The sequence below is a fragment of the Ylistrum balloti genome, unplaced genomic scaffold, assembly GCF_031769215.1.
Source record: "Ylistrum balloti isolate Yb309-2 unplaced genomic scaffold, AGI_CSIRO_Ybal_v1 Utg369752, whole genome shotgun sequence".
Lineage (NCBI taxonomy): Eukaryota > Metazoa > Mollusca > Bivalvia > Pectinida > Pectinidae > Ylistrum > Ylistrum balloti.
In genome coordinates, this window is record NW_026781955.1 from 1384424 (window position 1) to 1407044 (window position 22621).

The 22621-nt window shown below is 33.1% G+C and overlaps 1 protein-coding gene across 1 annotated transcript in view; it reads right to left on the reverse strand.

Annotated features, from left to right (window-relative positions):
* Positions 1–22621, reverse strand: part of LOC132543333 (small conductance calcium-activated potassium channel protein 1-like) — a 72777-nt gene that overhangs the window by 23407 nt on the left and 26749 nt on the right. Inside the window, exon 2 of the mRNA XM_060206823.1 lies at positions 22069–22164. Coding sequence (XP_060062806.1) covers positions 22069–22164 — 96 coding nt within the window. The remainder of the gene's footprint in view (positions 1–22068; positions 22165–22621) is intronic.

Here is a 22621-nt window from a genome sequence, read left to right on the forward strand (position 1 = left end):
CTTCATTTTAAGATCTTGTTTGCGACAATCCTAAAGGTAAAGGTTGTATTTTTCGATGGTTCAAATTTTAAGTTAAGACGAAAATCTCCAACGAAGAGCAATGTAAATTTTTCTTGTATTATAAAAAAATTCTATGGTTATCTAAACGATTGTTTTTTTCAGGGCATGGTCATCGCAAATATATTCCAATATTGGAAAACGAAAAAAATTTAAATCCTGTCGAAAATAAAACCTTTACAGTAAGTGTTGGTATGAAACTATGTTTGGACATAGGTAAATGTCACATAAAATATTTTGAGCCTGATTAATGATTTGCTATCAATAAATTTTTGAAAAATGAATTGTTCAAAGAAAATCAAAACCATACAAACAATGATCTGTACATATTTATTCATCAAAGTGTAACACATCAGCAATATTGGTACATTTGAAATACCTAGCTTTTAAATATTGTGGTTAACAAAACATACTTACAAAAATGTCTATCAGTAATGTACTGCATTGTGTTTATTGAGTGTGTGTGTTATTTTTAGTAGTTAAACCTGTTGTAGTATCTAAATATATCTGCAAGAAAAAGTCACCCCACATAAAATCCTATACTTTTGATTTTCATGAGCAAACATCTCTATACATATACACTTGTGTTGTTAAATGTGTCGATAATGTACTTGATCTTTGATACATGGCATGTTGATTTTTAGACACTGAAATTGTACAGTAGTTCATCTTATAATTACATCTATACACATACACACTTTCTATCCTGCAGTAAGCCCAGATGGTCAGAACCCTAACCTCTAACTCAAGCCTCCACCTGAGTGATGAAACAGAACAGCATTAATACAATTTTATATATAAGGATGGGCTTATCACCAGACATGGGCTTAATGCCAGATATTTTCAGTATATATAGCCATTGGCATCTATATGTGACTATATTATACATGGCACTGACTAGAATTTTCTATAATAATCGTAAAATGCTTCTGTGATTGAGATATTTATGAACAAACAAAAAAATCTTTATATGTATGAATATATAAAATATTTATTCCAGCAGCGTCTAAATTTATCAATGGTATTTACTTCAATGATGAATTAAAAGGCTAATATATATCATTGAATGACAATGTCTTGTTTCAGTGCAACTTTCATTCACCAAATCATGAATACTAGCATTGTAATGTACTGAACTGTTCGGGTTCAAGCAGACAAAATCAATAAATGTGTGTTCTACAATTGATAATTAGTAGCTAGATGAGAAGGAAGCCTGCTCCACTTTTGAGATATACCATATGAACATGCAGTAATTAGCAGTATCTAATGCAAATTAATTCTCTAATGGCTACATGCTTTTGATGATTACATAATACCAATTTTCTAAAGGACCTTAGCATGCTACACTGATCGGGAGTTACAAGAGAGCTTTTGAACCGAGTAACACTAGGGATTTGTGAAATTGAGTTACCAGTGAGGTTTTTGACTCACTGAGTTAACTGAAGTTTTGTACAGAGCTACCAGTGAGGATATGAACTGAGTTATCAGGGAAGTTTTGAACTAATGAAGTCTTCAAAAAAAAGTCAATCTATTGAACTACAAATAAGTTACCAAGGAGTTGTCAATCAGTTATAAGGGAGTTTTTACACTGGTTTACTAGGGAGTCAATTGCTACACAGATCTAGAGTTATCAGGGAGTTGTCAGACTAGAGAAATGTCAAGACTGAGTCACTTAGAGAGCTGTAAGAGAAACTGAATTATATCTAAGTCAAACTGAATAACAAGCTGTCAGTCAAACTGACTTACAAAGGATAAGTCAACTGAGTTACCAAGTAGTTGTCAGACTGTTACCAGGGAACTCTCAAACTGAGTTACCAAGTAGTTGTCAGACTGTTACCAGGGAGATGTCAAACTGAGTTACCAAGTAGTTTTCAGACTGTTACTAGGGAGATGTCAAACTGAGTTACCAGGGAGATGTCAAACTGAGTTACCAAGTAGTTGTCCGACTGTTACCAGGGAGATGTCAAACAGTGTTATCAGGGAGTTTTATCAATTCATCTGACTTACAGAGTTTATACCTCTGAGTTCTCAGACTTATTTACGCAAATCAATAACTAGAGAGTTACCTAACTTATCAGCATTAGAGTTTCGGGAAATAATGATTTACAAGTTAGTCATTGAAGTGATTATTGAGTCACCAGAAATCAGAGAATGTCAATGAGACTACAAAGTATATTCAATTACTTGAAAAAATGTGTATTATAATATTTATTTTTCACTTACTGGTAAGTATTTAATTAAATTTTTTCTAGCAGTTTGAAGTGCACTTTTTAATACCGGATATGAATCTGACATCTGACAAATTACATGTTCAGTCCAGCAGAATCATATCTGTTGTAAAGCCGTAATTATCAGCCAATCACAATCCTTCACAGAACTCTCTGATATAGTTCTATCATGTTGTATATTTTCAAAGATGTTTGATTTTGCAATTTCATGATCCTACACAGAAACAGTAAAAAAAAATGAACCCTTACATATATGAAAATATATATCATGCTAAAATTTTCTAAAATCAATTTTAAAACCCATTCAGACTAACAAAAGTGTCATCTTCATTTTAAAAACTGCATCAGTTGTATGTAGTCATAAGAAATTGAAAAATCCTAGAAAAAACTTAATTTAATGTGAAAAGATGACATCTAAGTCTTATAATGAAAATGATATGTTTTGCTGGTGATATTTTTTGGTATGTATAATCCCATTGGTACACAAGAATGATACAGATTCAGTTGCAATTCTGTAAGTAGGATCCAGTTATCAAATTGATGAAGCATGATTTAGCCTGTTGTCCGTAAGGCAGATAGATATATGAATACTAGATTAACAGAGTGTCATTCAGTTGACGCCGACAATAACTCAAACTGATATGCAGAAATATTTCTATAATAGATCAGAGCTGCATCATAGTGGATGTGTCATTGTATCTAAATAGATTGTTAAGGGACCACTTTACTGCTCCGTTCCCGAAGGCTCAATTCTATGAGCAATCATTCTTCATACACCATATTCCACATGAAATATGAATTATTTCGTTATTCTTAACCAGATTCTGATAATGATTTTTGTATACATGTATTCACTAAACATTAAAGCTGATTAATATTCATAAACATATACCAAATTTATTTGATATTTGAGAAAAGTGAGTGACGTGAAGCCAAACAAGATGGATCCAATCAGAATGAATTCATGGTTTTACAAAACACTAAACATAGAGATTTTTAAAATGCAAGTGATCTCAAATATATATTTAGAAATTTCTACGGCTGAGAATTCAGTTAACAGAGTTTCAATTAATATGCATAAACCTGAAATGCACTGAAACAAATCTAACTGCAGAAATAAATCTGTTGAAATTAGACTAATATATGCTCGAGATTAATACATCCATTATACCTAGTGATAGTATAAGGATCATTTTTTATTGGTAATTAACGTTCAATTGCAGGATGAATGATCAGGTTTTCTGTTCACCACAGCACACTGCCGCTCTTTCCTGTAACTCGCAGATCACCACAGAGTTCTCCTGCGAGGCATTAAGACAAGGAAATGAGCCAAGCATAGAGTGAACATCGCAGGAAATAGACAAGTTAATGGGTGTATTTGTAGTTGACTATGTTAACTTTCAGGTGAAGAAAATTCTAAGGCGGATAGTGTGAAAAGGAGGCTGATCCAGATAATTTAATTTCTTGAAGTGAACATTCTTGATATATTTATCCACCAATAAGTCCATGTCTGGTAATAAGCCCACCCATCTGCATTACTTAGAATTATGGACAATAATTTGATGTCCTGCAACAAGCCCAACCCTTATGTACTGTGTCCTTGGCTATTTTGGAATTAGTTTTTTTATTATATCTGGTAATTCACCTTTGTGAATACTCAGTCTATAATGCAGGTATGTAATAGATCAAAATAATGGGTTTTGAACCAGTTTAATTGTAAAAAAAATTCCTTTCAAAACCTTGATGTATGACTTACAAGTGAATATTCTATAGCTGTCCACAAAAACTAATTTTCTTTTATTACTGGTTTTGCTCAAGTGTCATCAGGTGATAGTTGTGAAGTTCTATAATATATATCATTATTTGGCCTTTGTTGAGTGAAATGATTTGTAGGTTCTTTTTTAGCTTCAATCAAATCCTATCTTCTGGTTGAATACATGATTTATTTGGTTGACAATCTAACAGAAAGCGTATATCAAATTACTTATAATAAAATACATGCATTTCATCCTCAATGATAAATCTAATCAAGCATAAAATGATGTAAATACCAGACCTTAAACAGAAGTTGGTAGTTTGGTTGTGAATAGTGAAGGGAACCCATTGGCACGGAATGGGAAACAGGATTTGGTTTCTATGCAGATAATTTTGAATGCATCAATAAGGAAAGCTATGACATCAGCCTATGATCATCACATCTGTCAACGGAGCTCAAATTTGCGTGTGGCAGACTACATGAAAATTAATCCAAGCTCTGTAACTAACATTGATTCATGTGATTTTGCAGTAAATTAAGCTTCTGTATATTGGGTTGAGGGCTGTCGGACATATTTGATCCTGTGATTTAGAAACAAAATGAATAATTTGCTGCACAATTCAGCTATATTTCAACCATTTCACATGTTAGAATCTTCTTGTTTAAAATGTAGGGAAAGATTCATGTGTTGCTTTCATACCAAAGGACAGAAAAACTATAATCATGGTTCAAGAGGATTAAAAAAAATTCAAAAGACTCAGAAAGGGAGAGTAAACATATGATAAACTCAGATGAAAAAGGAAAACATGCAGAGGACTCAGATGGACACATGTAAACAGGCACAGGACTTAGAATTACTGAGTAAACAGATGGTAGACTCAGATGAAAATGGTAAACATGTAAATGACTCAGATGTCAAAGTAAACATGTAAAGGACTCAGATGGGCAAGGCAACCATACACACTCATCACTTAGATGGACAAGATTGAACTACAGTTGGTTCAACTTAGCAATTTGTACAATAAATGGGCAGGACTATACAAATTACAAATAACTAACTGCAACAATTTTGACAGGGGATCATATCACCTGGCTAAATCAATACATTTTCCTCTCCATAGAAATTATGTTAGCACATACAACTTTTGAAATTGATTTCTCAAATTTCAAAATCTATTGGAAACCTTTTTTGACAAATCAAATTTGACTGAACCTGGAAAGCAACTACTTATTTTTTATCGATCTGAAAAATCTGGATCAGTTTTAATCAATTCTTTAGATTAGAATTTGATCATTAAATTTCTGAATATGAAAACTTTGTGATTACATTCTACCTCCTGACTTTCTAAATCTATTTGATTTTCTTTAGGTACATCATCAATTTAACATATGCACCTTACATTATTAATATCATTCCTAGTATTATTGACTTTTCAATCAAATCCTAGCCAGCATGTTAGAATTCTTGTCAGCAATCTGTGTCTGCTAAATGTTGGACTCCTTACCCACGCTTTTCAATTAACTTGGCTGAAAGACGATAAAAACAAATATGCAATAAAGCATGAAGTTCCTTGGTAATTAAAACATGTACACGATTTTAAAGAAAAATCAGAATTTGCGGCTGTCAGTCCTTAAATTTCCTATGCCATACCACAGGCAAAAATGAAAGTCTCTTCTTGGGTTTCCAAAATACAGGCAATCAACAAGGGCATAAAACTGGGTTGGAAGGATAGGACTCTAAGCTACAGACGATGGACAAAAGGCTTGTTTTTTATTCTTAAGCATGATTAATTGGCTTTCCTTACGCTTTCTCAACTACATGTTTAACTACAAGAAATTGACAATAGCTTTTTCTTGGACTCCTAAAGCACAAGCAACTGAAAAAGGCATTAACTTATGTCTCAAAACACCGGAAAATGACAATAGTATAGTCTTGGTATCCTTAAACAAATGCATTCAACAAAGGCCTTCTCTTGGACTCCTAAAACATAGGCATTTGACAAAGGCATTTTCGTTGGCTCTTCAAACAAAGGCAGTTGACAAAGGCATTCCCTTCTGTCTCAAAATGTGCAATTTTGTAATAATCGACAAAGATCTTCTTGGATTTCTCAAATACAAACATTTGAAAAGTGCATTCTACATGCTTTCTCAAACACAGGTTAACATAGACAAACTGCACGTTTTTCTCTTTGGATATGAAATTCTAACAAAAGGAAGTATGCTTTGTAAACCTGTTTCAATTCACCAGGCTTAAGGTCTGTGTTAATTCAACACAGAAATAGGTACCCCACAAGTCTTGAAATAAATGTATACAGCATTGTTTAACTATTGTGACCTCAGCTAAGACAAACATTAGTGATCTCCAAGGTGCAATGAGCTATGTTGACAATTAAAGCTTTCCATATTTAGAATAGTGTTGAACTGTTTTTAGGCTTTAGAAGTAGGTCAATTGGAATCAACACATGAACTTGTCACTGCTGCATAATGTCAGAATAGGGAAAATTGCTAAGAAACAAATTAAGAATTTTTCTCTAGCCACACTTTGTTATGGAAGAAAGAAAAAAGCCAGAGCACTCAACATACTGATTGACATTAAAGTACTAGTTTTACAATGGGAAGAAAATTAAAGGTGACAAGGTTGAATTATCAACATTAATGTTAGCTAAATATCTGTAAAATCACATAGAATTAAGATTTTTCAGACTAAAATATCCTATATTTCAAAATAAACCTTGCGATGTCCTCATATGCATAGTTTTTAACTTCTTACATAGGCAGTTTGCATCTTAAATGTAAAATTTTTTTGAAAATATTATACACAATGAATTTTTCATTTGATTCTAGTTAAACTAACCAGACTTTAAGAATGCTATACTGTACATCAACAGCAAAAATATGGCTCCTGTAGTTAACAGTGCTCTGGTTTGTCTTGCGATTTGCTCCTAGAATTGGCCCAAAGAGCTTCCTCTATATCCGTAATGAGGAATATTGATCTCTAAAGTTAAGAGACGTTCATTTAAGTACTGAAGCACAAAATATAGCATCATTAGAAGACAGATTTCAATAGAAGCAATTTAAACCAAGGTAGATATTGATGGTGTATCATCAAGATTTCATGGGCTTGACTGAGAAAACAATTTCTCAAATGGGTTTTAAAGCAAAAACAAAGAATGGTTTTAATTAATCCCTACACAAAGTAAAGCTAACGAAGTTGAGAGATTAAATATCAATCTGATGTAGCAGTCGTTATCTCACCAATGGTTCCTTGGATTGATTGTTAAGAACTTAATACTGATAAAACAGGTAGTAGATATATTCTCAACGATTACATTTAATTGAAGGTAACCTGCAGATCATTCACTGTTGATTTTTGCCTTAAGGAACTGTATGTAGGAGATATATGTATTCAATTTTTTCCCCAAAATATTTTGGAATTTAAGCAAAGTTAAAGATTATACAGATCATCATTGATGAACACCATTTTGGTGTGGTTAACAATCCAAGATACTCCCATAATGAGCCGAGGGGGTCAAGAAGCCAATTCTAACTCAAATGATTGAGGTGATTTCAGGGAATCAAATAGCATTTGTTTTAGAGACTAGGTTTTCTTACTGTCACATAGCATCTAGGATCATCTATACTGTCACATAGAGACTAGGATCATCTATACTGTCACATAGAGACTAGGATCACCTATACTGTCACATAGAGACTAGGATCATCTATACTGTCACATAGGGACTAGGATCACCTACACTGTCACATAGAGACTAGGATCATCTACACTGTCACATAGAGACTAGGATCATCTATACTGTCACATAGAGACTAGGATCATCTATACTGTCACATAGAGACTAGGATCACATAGGGACTAGAATCATCTATACTGTCACATAGGGACTAGAATCATCTATACTGTCACATAGAGACTAGGATCATCTATACTGTCACATAGAGACTAGGATCACCTATACTGTCACATAGAGACTAGGATCACTAGGATCACATAGAGACTAGGATCATCTATACGGTCACATAGAGACTAGGATCATCTATGCTGTCACATAGAGACTAGGATCATCTATACTGTCACATAGAGACTAGGATCATCTATACTGTCACATAGAGACTACTGTCACATAGGATCATCTATACTGTCACATAGAGACTAGGATCACATAGAGACTAGGATCATCTATACTGTCACATAGAGACTAGGATCATCTATACTGTCACATAGAGACTAGGATCATCTATACTGTCACATAGAGACTAGGATCACATAGAGACTAGGATCATCTATACTGTATACTGTCACATAGAGACTAGGATCATCTATACTGTCACATAGAGACTAGGATCATCTTTACTGTCACATAAAGACTAGGATCACATAGTGACTAGGATCATCTATACTGTCACATAGAGACTAGGATCATCTATACTGTCACATAGAGACTAGGATCATCTATACTGTCACATAGAGACTAGGATCAAATAGAGACTAGGATCATCTATACTGTCACATAGAGACTAGGATCACATAGAGACTAGGATCACATAGAGACTAGGATCATCTATACTGTCACATAGAGACTAGGATCATCTATACTGTCACATAGAGACTAGGATCATCTATACTGTCACATAGAGACTAGGATCATCTATACTGTCACATAGAGTCTAGGATCACCTAGAGACTAGGATCATCTATACTGTCACATAGAGACTAGGATCATCTATACTGTCACATAGAGACTAGGATCATCTATACTGTCACATAGAGACTAGGATCATCTATACTGTCACATAGAGACTAGGATCATCTATACTGTCACATAGAGACTAGGATCATCTCACATAGAGACTGTCACATAGAGACTGATCACATAGAGACTAGGATCATCTATAGAGACTGATCACATAGAGACTAGGATCATCTATACTGTCACATAGAGACTAGGATCATCTATACTGTCACATAGAGACTAGGATCATCTATACTGTCACATAGAGACTAGGATCATCTATACTGTCACATAGAGACTAGGATCACCTACACTGTCACATAGAGACTAGGATCATCTATACTGTCACATAGAGACTAGGATCACCTATACTGTCACATAGAGACTAGGATCATCTATACTGTCACATAGAGACTAGGATCACATAGAGACTAGGATCACCTATACTGTCACATAGAGACTAGGATCACATAGAGACTAGGATCATCTATACTGTCACATAGAGACTAGGATCATCTATACTGTCACATAGAGACTAGGATCATCTATACTGTCACATAGAGACTATACTGTCACATAGAGACTAGGATCATAGGGACTAGAATATACTGTCACATAGAGACTAGGATACTGTCACTAGGATCATCTATACTGTCACATAGAGACTAGGTCACATAGAGACTAGGATCATCTATACTGTCACATAGAGACTAGGATCATCTATACTGTCACATAGAGACTAGGATCACATAGAGACTAGGATCACCTATACTGTCACATAGAGACTAGGATCATCTATACTGTCACATAGAGACTAGGATCATCTATACTGTCACATAGAGACTAGGATCATCTATACTGTCACATAGAGACTAGGATCATCTATACTGTCACATAGAGACTAGGATCACATAGGGACTAGAATCACCTATACTGTCACATAGAGACTAGGATCATCTACACTGTCACATAGAGACTAGGATCATCTACACTGTCACATAGAGACTAGGATCATCTATACTGTCACATAGAGACTAGGATCATCTACACTGTCACATAGAGACTAGGATCATCTATACTGTCACATAGAGACTAGGATCATCTATACTGTCACATAGAGACTAGGATCATCTATACTGTCACATAGAGACTAGGATCACATAGAGACTAGGATCAAATAGAGACTAGGATCACCTATACTGTCACATAGAGACTAGGATCATCTATACTGTCACATAGAGACTAGGATCATCTATACTGTCACATAGAGACTAGGATCACATAGAGACTAGGATCATCTATACTGTCACATAGAGACTAGGATCATCTATACTGTCACATAGAGACTAGGATCACATAGAGACTAGGATCATCTATACTGTCACATAGAGACTAGGATCATCTATACTGTCACATAGAGACTAGGATCATCTATACTGTCACATAGAGACTAGGATCATCTATACTGTCACATAGAGACTAGGATCATCTATGCTGTCACATAGGGACTAGGATCATCTATACTGTCACATAGAGACTAGGATCATCTATGCTGTCACATAGAGACTAGGATCATCTATACTGTCACATAGAGACTAGGATCACATAGAGACTAGGATCACCTAGAGACTGGGATCACATAGAGACTAGGATCACATAGAGACTAGGATCACATAGAGACTAGGATCATCTATACTGTCACATAGAGACTAGGATCATCTATACTGTCACATAGAGACTAGGATCACATAGAGACTAGGATCATCTATACTGTCACATAGAGACTAGGATCATCTATACTGTCACATAGAGACTAGGATCATCTATACTGTCACATAGAGACTAGGATCATCTACACTGTCACATAGAGACTAGGATCACCTATACTGTCACATAGAGACTAGGATCACATAGAGACTAGGATCATCTACACTGTCACATAGAGACTAGGATCATCTATACTGTCACATAGAGACTAGGATCATCTATACTGTCACATAGAGACTAGGATCATCTATACTGTCACATAGAGACTAGGATCACATAGAGACTAGGATCATCTATACTGTCACATAGAGACTAGGATCATCTATACTGTCACATAGAGACTAGGATCATCTATACTATATCACATAGAGACTAGGATCACTATAGAGACTAGGATCACATAGACTGATCACTATACTGTCACATAGAGACTAGGATCACATAGAGACTAGGATCATCTATACTGTCACATAGAGACTAGGATCATCTATACTGTCACATAGAGACTAGGATCATCTATACTGTCACATAGAGACTAGGATCATCTATACTGTCACATAGAGACTAGGATCATCTATACTGTCACATAGAGACTAGGATCATCTATACTGTCACATAGAGACTAGGATCATCTATACTGTCACATAGAGACTAGGATCATCTATACTGTCACATAGAGACTAGGATCATCTATACTGTCACATAGAGACTAGGATCACATAGAGACTAGGATCATCTATACTGTCACATAGAGACTAGGATCACATAGAGACTAGGATCATCTATACTGTCACATAGAGACTAGGACTGTCACATAGAGACTAGGATCATCTATACTGTCACATAGAGACTAGGATCACATAGGGACTAGAATCATCTATACTGTCACATAGAGACTAGGATCACATAGAGACTAGGATCACCTATACTCTCACATAGAGACTAGGATCATCTATACTGTCACATAGAGACTAGGATCATCTATACTGTCACATAGAGACTAGGATCATCTATACTGTCACATAGAGACTAGGATCACATAGAGACTAGGATCATCTACACTGTCACATAGAGACTAGGATCATCTATACTGTCACATAGAGACTAGGATCACATAGAGACTAGGATCATCTATACTGTCACATAGAGACTAGGATCACATAGAGACTAGGATCATCTATACTGTCACATAGAGACTAGGATCATCTATACTGTCACATAGAGACTAGGATCACATAGAGACTAGGATCACATAGAGACTAGGATCATCTACACTGTCACATAGAGACTAGGATCATCTATACTGTCACATAGAGACTAGGATCACATAGAGACTAGGATCACATAGGGACTAGAATCATCTATACTGTCACATAGAGACTAGGATCATCTATACTGTCACATAGAGACTAGGATCATCTATACTGTATACTGTCACATAGAGACTAGGATCATCTATACTGTCACATAGAGACTAGGATCACATAGAGACTAGGATCACCTATACTGTCACATAGAGACTAGGATCATCTATACTGTCACATAGAGACTAGGATCATCTATACTGTCACATAGGGACTAGGATCATCTACACTGTCACATAGAGACTAGGATCACATAGAGACTAGGATCATCTATACTGTCACATAGAGACTAGGATCACATAGAGACTAGGATCATCTATACTGTCACATAGAGACTAGGATCATCTATAGAGACTGTCACATAGAGTCACATAGGATCATCTATACTGTATAGAGACTAGGTCACATAGAGACTAGGATCACATAGAGACTAGGATCATCTATACTGTCACATAGAGACTAGGATCACCTATACTGTCACATAGAGACTAGGATCATCTATACTGTCACATAGAGACTAGGATCATCTATACTGTCACATAGAGACTAGGATCATCTATACTGTCACATAGAGACTAGGATCACATAGAGACTAGGATCATTTATACTGTCACATAGAGACTAGGATCATCTAGGGACTAGAATCATCATAGAGACTGTCACATAGAGACAAGGACTGTCACATAGAGACTAGGATCATCTATACTGTCACATAGAGACTAGGATCACATAGAGACTATCTACTGTCATTATAGAGACTAGGATCATCTTTGTCACATAGAGACAGTGAGCTGTGTATTTTGTCATTATAGAGTGAGCTGTGTATTTTGTCATTACAGAGTAAGCTGTGTATTTGTCATTATAGAGTAAGCTGTGTATTTTGTCATTATAGAGTGAGCTGTGTATTTTGTCATTATAGAGTGAGCTGTGTATTTTGTCATTATAGAGTGAGCTGTGTATTTTGTCATTATAGAGTGAGCTGTGTATTTTGTCATTATAGAGTTAGCTGCGTATTTTGTCATTGTAGAGTTAGCTGTGTATTTTGTCATTATAGAGTAAGCTGTGTATTTTGTCATTATAGAGTGAGCTGTGTACTTTGTCATTATAGAGTAAGCTGTGTATTTTGTCGTTGTAGAGTTAGCTGTGTATATTGTCAGTGTAGAATTAGCCTTGTATATTGTCAGTGTAGAGTTAGCTGTGTATATTGTCACTATGAAGTTAATGATATCAATATTTTTATAGCTTTGATAAATATTTGATAAATTGGTTCTAAATCCCTATGTACAATCGTCAAATTTTGTCCCATGGAATCCAACCATTTATGTAACAACATGATGTGTCATGCATCTGAGAGGAAAACACTACAGAATTTTATAGAAGACAAAGCAATTTTTGAAAAAAGTGTCTCATCATTGGAGTTTTCATCATTTTAGATTTGGTATGACAAGTTTCATTTTCTCCATCTCTTAATTACATAAAACCCACCACAACAGGAAAACTGCATTGTTTTTTAAAATAAATTTAACACCAGGACAAGCAGTGTACAGATCTTCAGAAGAGGTTTTTATTTTTGATAACAATATTAGTATCTGAAATAGGTGAAATTAGAAAGAGCAGCTGGTGGGAGGGAGGAGAGTGGTTAAATAAATTCGATCAAAAACAACTCCCATTGAAAAAAGACAAAATCAAAATGGTTGTGCTGACAATACATTTTTTCATTAAAAAAAAAAAAATGAATTAGTTACATTGTCTCATAAGGTCACAGGGTTCAAGGTCACTTAGTCTACAATAAAAGGCTACCACGTGCAGTGGTCGGTCTGTGACATATGATTATACAATCTAATAACCTGGTACACACAGTACAAATGAAAAGATTTCACCCATCTTATTTAAAATTGTGCAGTCATTGAACTCCGCGTCAAAATCTCAATGTGACAGCTTTGATCTATAATTAAAGCTTTGAAACTTCATATTTATTCTAAACTGCCTTACATGCTCTAATGTCTCGAACATGAAAATGATCTTATTCCACACAAAAATAGAAGGGATTTAAATTGTAATATGTAACCTAATTGAACGAAAAAGGTTTTATTTCACACAAAAAAAGAACAGAATTTAATTTGAATATGTAACTTATTTTAATACTGTACTACCTATAGGGCATCACTACTTCAGTTTTCAAGAGCAAAACCTGTTTTACTATGGTTTTTATTTAACAAATTATTTCACCTGTTATAAGGCATTCAGATGATTCTTGTGCACTACGAAGCAGTGCATGTAATTAGCAAGCTTTCAAAATAAATAACATAATTCTACAATATACACCAATATGACACACATATGTATATATATAAATATATACGCAAATAAAATGACTCTACAAGTTATCATTATAATGCTATACATTACATTCAAAAATAAACAGAAAGCTCGGAACACGACTGGGAAGGAAAACTGAATAAAAGTCACAAAATCTCACTTCTGTTAAGGATTTGGTTTTATAATTGTTGATGTATTTGGTAATCAAAAATGATTTTTATGTACATTTACTTACACATTTTTTAATATACTTGATTAAAAAAATTATTAAAAAACCTTTTTTCGATATTTTGAAAATGTTAAAAGTCAGGAAATGGTTTAAAATTTTGCATGCTATACTCAGCAAATGTTATTCAAAATGAAATATTTATATAAAATAAATTTGGATATTAGGAAGTATCAAATTTTAATAGAAGTATATCAAATGCATTTAAAAAGTAAAATGATAAAAAAAGGTGACCGCAACACTATGTATACATAACACAGATTATGATATATGTATATATATAAACGATACTGCAATATCGTGCTCTACACATATAGACATTATGCTAGAATATATTTTGATATAATGGCAGAAGCAATCGGAGGACAAGCTGTGCCAATACATACCAAAAGCTTGCTCTAAACACGGCAGTATACAGAGACATAGGGGATAGAGTTATAATGACATCTCCTTATAATGACATCTCCTTATATGGACACAAAACAATTATACACATCATAATACAAACACAATCAAATGACAATGGTATTGAACATATAGAAGATGTTTATAATAAGAAGTACACAATTATACATGTACTTTAATATAAATAAACAATAATAAAATAAATATGACTTGCAATTTTATTTTTTAATTTCAATTAAGAATTTCCACAACAAGTTCTCTCCCCTGACAGATATATATATATTTATTTTTTATCAATTGTTTTTAGTAAATATAACTGATCTGTCATTTCTATCAAAAATATTAAATCCAAAAAACAATTTTCTTATGTAAAAATAACAGTTTCAGAATTAAAATCCCATCACTTTTATAATATAACCCTTGGCAAAATATTTTATATAGTATCCCAATTTTGTTCAAGAGCAAAAAAGAACAGAATTAACACATTTTTTTTCTGTGCCTAAAAATTTTAATAAAATCAAATGTTTTCTTGTTAACAAAACTCCTAGAAATTATACGCAAAAATAAAATAATACTAACATGAAACCTACAAATATCTTTTCTATTGTTTACCCTTATTTTTGAGAATTAAATAATTGGACTTAAATTCCTAGAAAGATCTTTTATCTAAATTGATTGGAATTTCCATTTTTACAAAACCATTAAATAATATCAAATGTCTCTCTGAATTATTTATTTATTTACTTTAAATTCAATCTAAAAATCAAATACACATGGGATCAATGTATTTCCTTGCTGGACTCATTATTTTTCACAATGTGTTTTTTTTCTCTTTTTCAATGCTTTCTTTCTGTTCTATTGTGAAATGGAGAGGGAAAAGTTGGAGGGGGGGAATCTAAATTTCAAAAATTTACATCTTCATAAACTAATGACATGGCAAAAATCAATTTCAGCTAAGAGTGTTTGTGTTGTTTTGTTGCATAATACAAAACATATTGAAAAAATTACACATCGAAATATTACTTACATGTTTGCTTTAAATATAAAAATACTATTTCTAAATGATAAAACAAGATATTATTGGGCTAAATATTTATATAAAAAACAGTTTACACATTTTTAAAGTTAAGAAAATAAATAAGTTCTTTTTTTTCCCTTCAAAAAATCCTTGGAAAGATTTTTACAAAGCATTCATATTGAATATTGTTTTGTTTCAAACTTAATTAAAGTAATTCCTGAAGTTAATTGTATCCCCAAACTAATTAATCTGAGTGATATTTGTTGTGAATATAACCCCTTCTGGTAGCATTCACAATCACAATATGGTCTGGATGCAGGTGTGTATAACTCAGACTTTAAAACACAAAACAGATCAACAATAAAAACAGAGACAAAGAGTGTTTCAACATCTAAATATAGACTCTTTTAGCGTGACAACATTTGGTAAAAGAATTCTAACAAAGGTTCTTTACCTTTGATCTGGTTCCAACTCATAAAGGGAATTCTATTAACTACGGAAACTTTTCATGTACGCGCTGATAAACAAATCCTAAAGGGATTACAAGCTATATCATTTTTGTCAGAACTGAAGACGATTCAGAAAAACAAAATTGCTAAAAAAAAGTTGGAAAAGAAGTATATTGTTCTCTTCAAAATGCTAAATCAGAGATGAATTCAAACTACAAAGAAACACACAAGAGTCAATGCTTCAATGTCTTAAGATACAACAAATCCATCGACTCATAGACTACAATATTATATATTGAAATTCTACATTTTCACAGACATGAATGTCATCATTTGAAAAACTGATCTGCAATTTTATATATATATTTATTCTGTTCAATTTATTTTTTCTCCTCTTTTTAGAGATTTTTTATGTAAATATAGATTCAAATTAAGACAGATTTTATTTTTATAAGGCGACATGCAATGCAGCTTAGGAATATAAGCAAAAAGAGCTGATGTTGATGTCACTAAAAACAGAACACACGCGAGAAATGAATGTGTAAAGAGTAATCGGATCGAATGGCAAAAACAGGCTTCAATCAAATACAGGAACTCAGTTGCTGAACCAAACGAAAACGTCTTGGCAGCTTACGTAATGCATTACTGGCTAGCAAAGGAAGATTATAAAAGAAGTCAATTTTTGCTTTATTTAACATAATTTCTATGTGTCCTGAAGTTTATATTTTGAACTTTGGTCTTATAGTTATTTAGGTGTTTCTTCTTTTATTACAGATAAAAGCAAATAGCAACAAATTTGAGCAAAAGAAAAAAAAGCTAAAAAAAATGGAAACCTCAATTCCCTTGACCTTTAGCAAGAAGAAAATATGAAACAAGTTGGAACAACTGAATTTTACTTAGGGCAGAAAAATCTCATTTGAAAAGTAGAAATTTATTCTTAAGTGCAATACATGTAAAATTTGTCCAAATTCCTTACAGTATAAAGGATATCAGACATTCAAATAAAAGTGACCCCTATCTGTAATCCTTGTTAGATGAAGTAAACAACCTAGGGCATAGAATATATTTCCCTCGTGCGAGGGGAGAAGGGGCCAGAAATTATAATAACTGTTTAAGTTTATTGGGCATTTGGCATTACAAATTTGCAAATAAAAAGATTGCATAAAAAGGCAAAATCAGCAGAACCAACGAAAGAACAAGGGAAGATGAATACAAAGAAAAGAATGAAAAGAAATAAAGATTGCAGTTGGATGTCAAATCAATATCTAATTCTTTAACATCAACTGAACAGAAGGCATGGAATAAAACCCTCCCATATTGCAGGGGCCACCACACTAGTGACTCCATTAGCCTCAAAATGGTGTTGTGCTGTCCCCAAGTAAAGAAAATTCTGCAAGGAGTGTTGGGGGAAGGGACATTAATACACATACAGTGGGCTGGGCTAAGTCGCAGATTTCCTTTTCTCATATTCAAAGCAAAAGATGAAAAAAATATGTTTTTGCAAGAGATGAGAGTTGAGGGTAGGGTTGGGTTGGGGAGTGCAGTGTCTTTAGCAGCTCCACAAAACATTTGATGACTAAGCAAAATCCAGGAGTCAGCATATGGTTTGATCTCTATATTACTGAAATAAGTTATAAATAAACCAGAGAAATTTTCTTATGAAAACAATGTAAATCAAGCAAACAAAATATATACTGTTTTTTTTTTTTTGTGATCAATTTAGTCTTGACCTCCTTATAGATTTTGACAAGGGATAGAAATATGTAAATTCTGACACAAGAGATGAAGAGGTAGAGAGAAGTACCTATTATTATGAAAAGTGAGTTAAAGCCAGATGTTGGTGTAAGCATTTATGATGCACGGCGTGAACTCTGATCAATATATAGTATCTGTGTTTTCACTGATCAAGAATCGTAGAAATAGAGGTGAAATGTGTTTTAAAGAGACAACGAAACTCACTTCTTTAATATCCGAGGTGACGCTCTGTTTTTAATACAGGAAATAGATTTAATACATTATAACAAGTAATGAACAAGGTGCCAATTTTGAATGTGAAACATCGGAGCATTTCCGCTGCACATTGATAATAACCTGTAATTTAGAAGCCACATCTCAAATCTGAAAATGCGTATTACATAATAATAATTCAATTATAATTGCTAGGAATAGGATTCATTATGATATATGTCAGACTTTTATTTTTTCTATTGTAAGCCAGTGATGTGAATATACACTGTTAAAGACATGTCCAGATTTCTTGGAATGAAAACATAGTGAAAGTGCATTTTTTTACAGGATCTGCTGTATTACTGTGAATTTGCTTCAACACGAAGATTACAGGAACTGCTGTTCAGTAGAACAAGATTAGTTTAATCCTTTAGGCACAAGAACTGCTGGAAATACAGCAACTAGAATAAAACCACGTGAGAGAGATCAAATTTGTTACTTTATAATTGTACTTTTGGGAATTTCAACCATTAAACTACATGTAACTTGTCTCTTGGGATACTTTCCAAAGATTGGTAGAGATGGTGTTTTGATATTGATAGTTAACAGCCAAAAAATGTTGCATCTTTTCCAGAAAGTGAATATTTAATGAAACGCCAAGCTAGTATCTCTTTAAGCAAATTCCGAATGCCAATAATTCATGAGACCTGTGATCGCACTCCAGACTGTATCACACTTTACTATCAGACATAAACCCTTGGTATGAAACATTGGTGTGAATTTTCATGTATTTGATGCATTTCAAACACAAATTAGTTTTGTGTGGAGTCAGGACTCAGGGTTGCAATATTCAAATTTGTCATTTTATTCCTGTATGTAATAGACCAAAGGAGAGACTAGCTGGATGTCGTTATGTTGGTTTGATGGCTTCAGGTCAGATTGTTGTCGCCACATGGCCAACATACATCATTGTAGACTTTTTATTATATTCATAGTACTTTAATGCAGTAACTTACTAAAAGAACATTTTTATATCAGTACCTTTTTTGGTGTTTTCATTAAATTTTAAAAATAACTTGAATAATGGTTTTGTTTTCATTAATTTTCGACAAAAACATTTTCCAAAATACAAATACATTATGATGAAATTGAAAACCAAGTTTTCATTATACAGATCTATGATTTAACTTCAAAGTACCTGCATTAAGTTGAAGTGTGAGAAAATATTTTCATTAAATGTCATTCACCACTTAATATGCTCCCAACCATCTTAAATATGTTTAGTAAAGTATTGGATGGAAACTGCAAAGTATGATCTTTTGAGCATTTGAATTAAAGCTGAATTTAGTGTTAAACAAAGTATGATGATAAGCTTATTAGAGAGCCTGATTATCACTTTAAGAGCCGCACAGGAGGCCTGCTTCAGGAAGTCCTCTTCTAAATTTGTTACAGAAGATATAATGAGCAGTCAACGGATCATAAACAAATCGAACCAGCCCTTTTTTAATTGCCACTTCAGGTAAATTATTACAGGAAAGTGAGATCAGTGTTTATTACAAGACAGTTATGAGTAAGGAAACTGTATAAGGAATATTTCATCAATATTTTTTATTTTAACGCGGAGGTGTCCAAGCAAGAGTAAAATTCTACACCAGGTAAGGGCTGAGGGTATTACTCCATATCTGAAGTCAAATTCCTTATGGCAGTTTTGAAAATTTTAATAAAAAATAAATGAGGATATTGTATTTCTGAGTCACAGTGTCTGAGACAAAAGTTTGCTTGAAAACAAGAAGTAAATCAAGTAAAAATAGTCACAAAATATTTAGACGAGCGTAGTTTAACAGAAAAAAAATTATGTCTTTAAATTATTTTAAATAGGGCTATAATAATTAAAACTAATTTGATTTCCTCTTGCAGTTTTTACAGTTGCTGGCCCAATGATTTCATAGTAAATATGACACAGAGAGCTTTGTGTGCACACACAGAGCTGATGTCAACTCCATAGTTCGATGGCTGCGGCAGTAAGCCGTCACACACATGTTGCATATGGCAGACCTCTTCCCTCCCACTCATCACAAATGTCACCAGTAAAATCAATTTCAAACATGGCTTGCCGTTACCAACCTTAATCTCTAATATATTAGGATATAGAGCCTACACCTAATGTCAAACCACACTGTAGCTCATGTTTACTTTTTCATTCAAAAATTGCCAGACCCATTTCTCATACTGTTTATTTATCTGGTTTTATACTACCACGTACTAGCAATCAACCAAATATTTTTCCAAATATTTACAGAAAAAAATTGAGTCATCAAGAGTGCATCTAAATATCAACTTGGGATTTAACGGGGACAAAAATCTAAATAAGAATTATACAATTCATTTGATCAACTGGTAGAATTTTCAGAAAAATATTAATACACAGACATTGATTTGCAAAATTAAATTAAGGTTAGATGAATATAAAAAAACCTTGCCCCTCTCCCCTGTTCAGCTATAATCAGCTTCTTTATCACAAACTGATGCGTCCCCCTCTTGCCTTACCATCCTATGTCCCACCATATGTAGTTTACCTTTTCAGGTTTTTCGTTAAATGTTTTTGAAAAAAATGTTTAATATTTTTTCAACCAACATAATTTCAACTTACAAAAATATGAATTTTGTATGAATTTTAAAACCATATTATAGAAATGATTGATATAATTGAAACATGTCATTGACAAGTCAGTCATTTTAAGGGATTCTATTTCAGAACTGAAATGTATCATCTAAATTTTATTTTATTAAGCGTACAGTGTGTAATCCCATTTCTCAATGATACCACTATGATTTACAATATCCTTAGATGAAGAAATGAAATTTTGGTGTTGCATGCACTTAATTGGCAGATGAACCAGGAAGCAAAGGATTTAAAACCATTCCTGAGCTTAGAAGTGCAGCTGGCAAGCACTAAAATATTAAATGTGTAATTAAATTTGTGTGAATAATATTTTCAGAAAAAGAAATAAAAATATGATAATTAAGAAATGCTTCCAAAATGCTGTATTTGTGTATCAACAACACATGAGAAAAATAAACAATACGTGGATATCTCTATTTCTCATCAAATAACTGTTTAAACAGTGAAAAATTTATATTTGAAAAAATAATGTTTTTACATTCATGTAACTGTGACGAAAGTCATTATATAAACCTGATACAAATGTGGAAAATTCAAACTGATTCACTTCAAACATCATCATGGAATCCACAATATTCATTTAGCCTTAACATCATTTTCATTTCTTCAGGTTCACAAATTTTGTGCAAAGACAATAAGTTCAATACTGAAACGGATATGTTGTTTTAACTTTAAATTTATTGACAAATTTTTAGAAGAAAATTTAAAACAAACTCTATTGTAATATATTCCAGCAAGGAATACATTTCATCTGAATACATTTCATATGAAATCAACATTGAATATATCCGTGATTTCCTGAAAATATTCTTTCATGAAAAGTGTGGAATTCTATCTGTACAATATATATATATATAGAATGGAGTTGAGAGAAGTTTGACAGGTTAATTAAATCTGACAGGTTAATGAGTTAAAGAAAGTTAATTATAAACACCAAAAGATACAAACATTATTTTCCATTAAGTTATGGAACTGACAAACACTAATATGTAGGTAAACAATTTAATTAAGAAAATTACTTGTTACATGACAACATTAATACAAGGGAAATATTGACATAACAGAAAGAAATTGACATGAAAATATTGTGGTACGTACCTGGATCTCCAATGCATGATACGCAAGTATGAGACACACCAAGATAAGTGTTGAAAGACTGATGAGAGACTTTAGCACGAAGGAGCACACATGATCCTGCAAAAAATTAATGAAAAATATATTTTAGAGTCAAAATAGGTTTTGTCAACTTAAAACTCAGAATTTGATAAACCATTCCATACAACAATGACATAGCATTAAAGTTAACAATAATGTCTGTCAGCTTTTAGGAAATCTCACAAGTGAGAATTCAAAAATTCTAAATTTTAAGCCTCAAAAAGTACACTGATAGCCCTTCTCTGACAAAATACCTGAAATAAACTGATGTTTGCTTTCCATGACAGAATAAATGAACTTTTTGAACATCAATTTAATAAATATTTGTGGGTTTAATACCAGACATGGGCTTAGGTATGTTAAAAAAATGCTTTGATTAATCATTCTATCAGACTCGTTCCCTGGTCCTGTAATGCATAAAAACGTCCTTATAAAGATGGTGATGAAGAAACACATTGTAAAAATTTATGAGGATTGGGGTTAGAATGTCAATGCT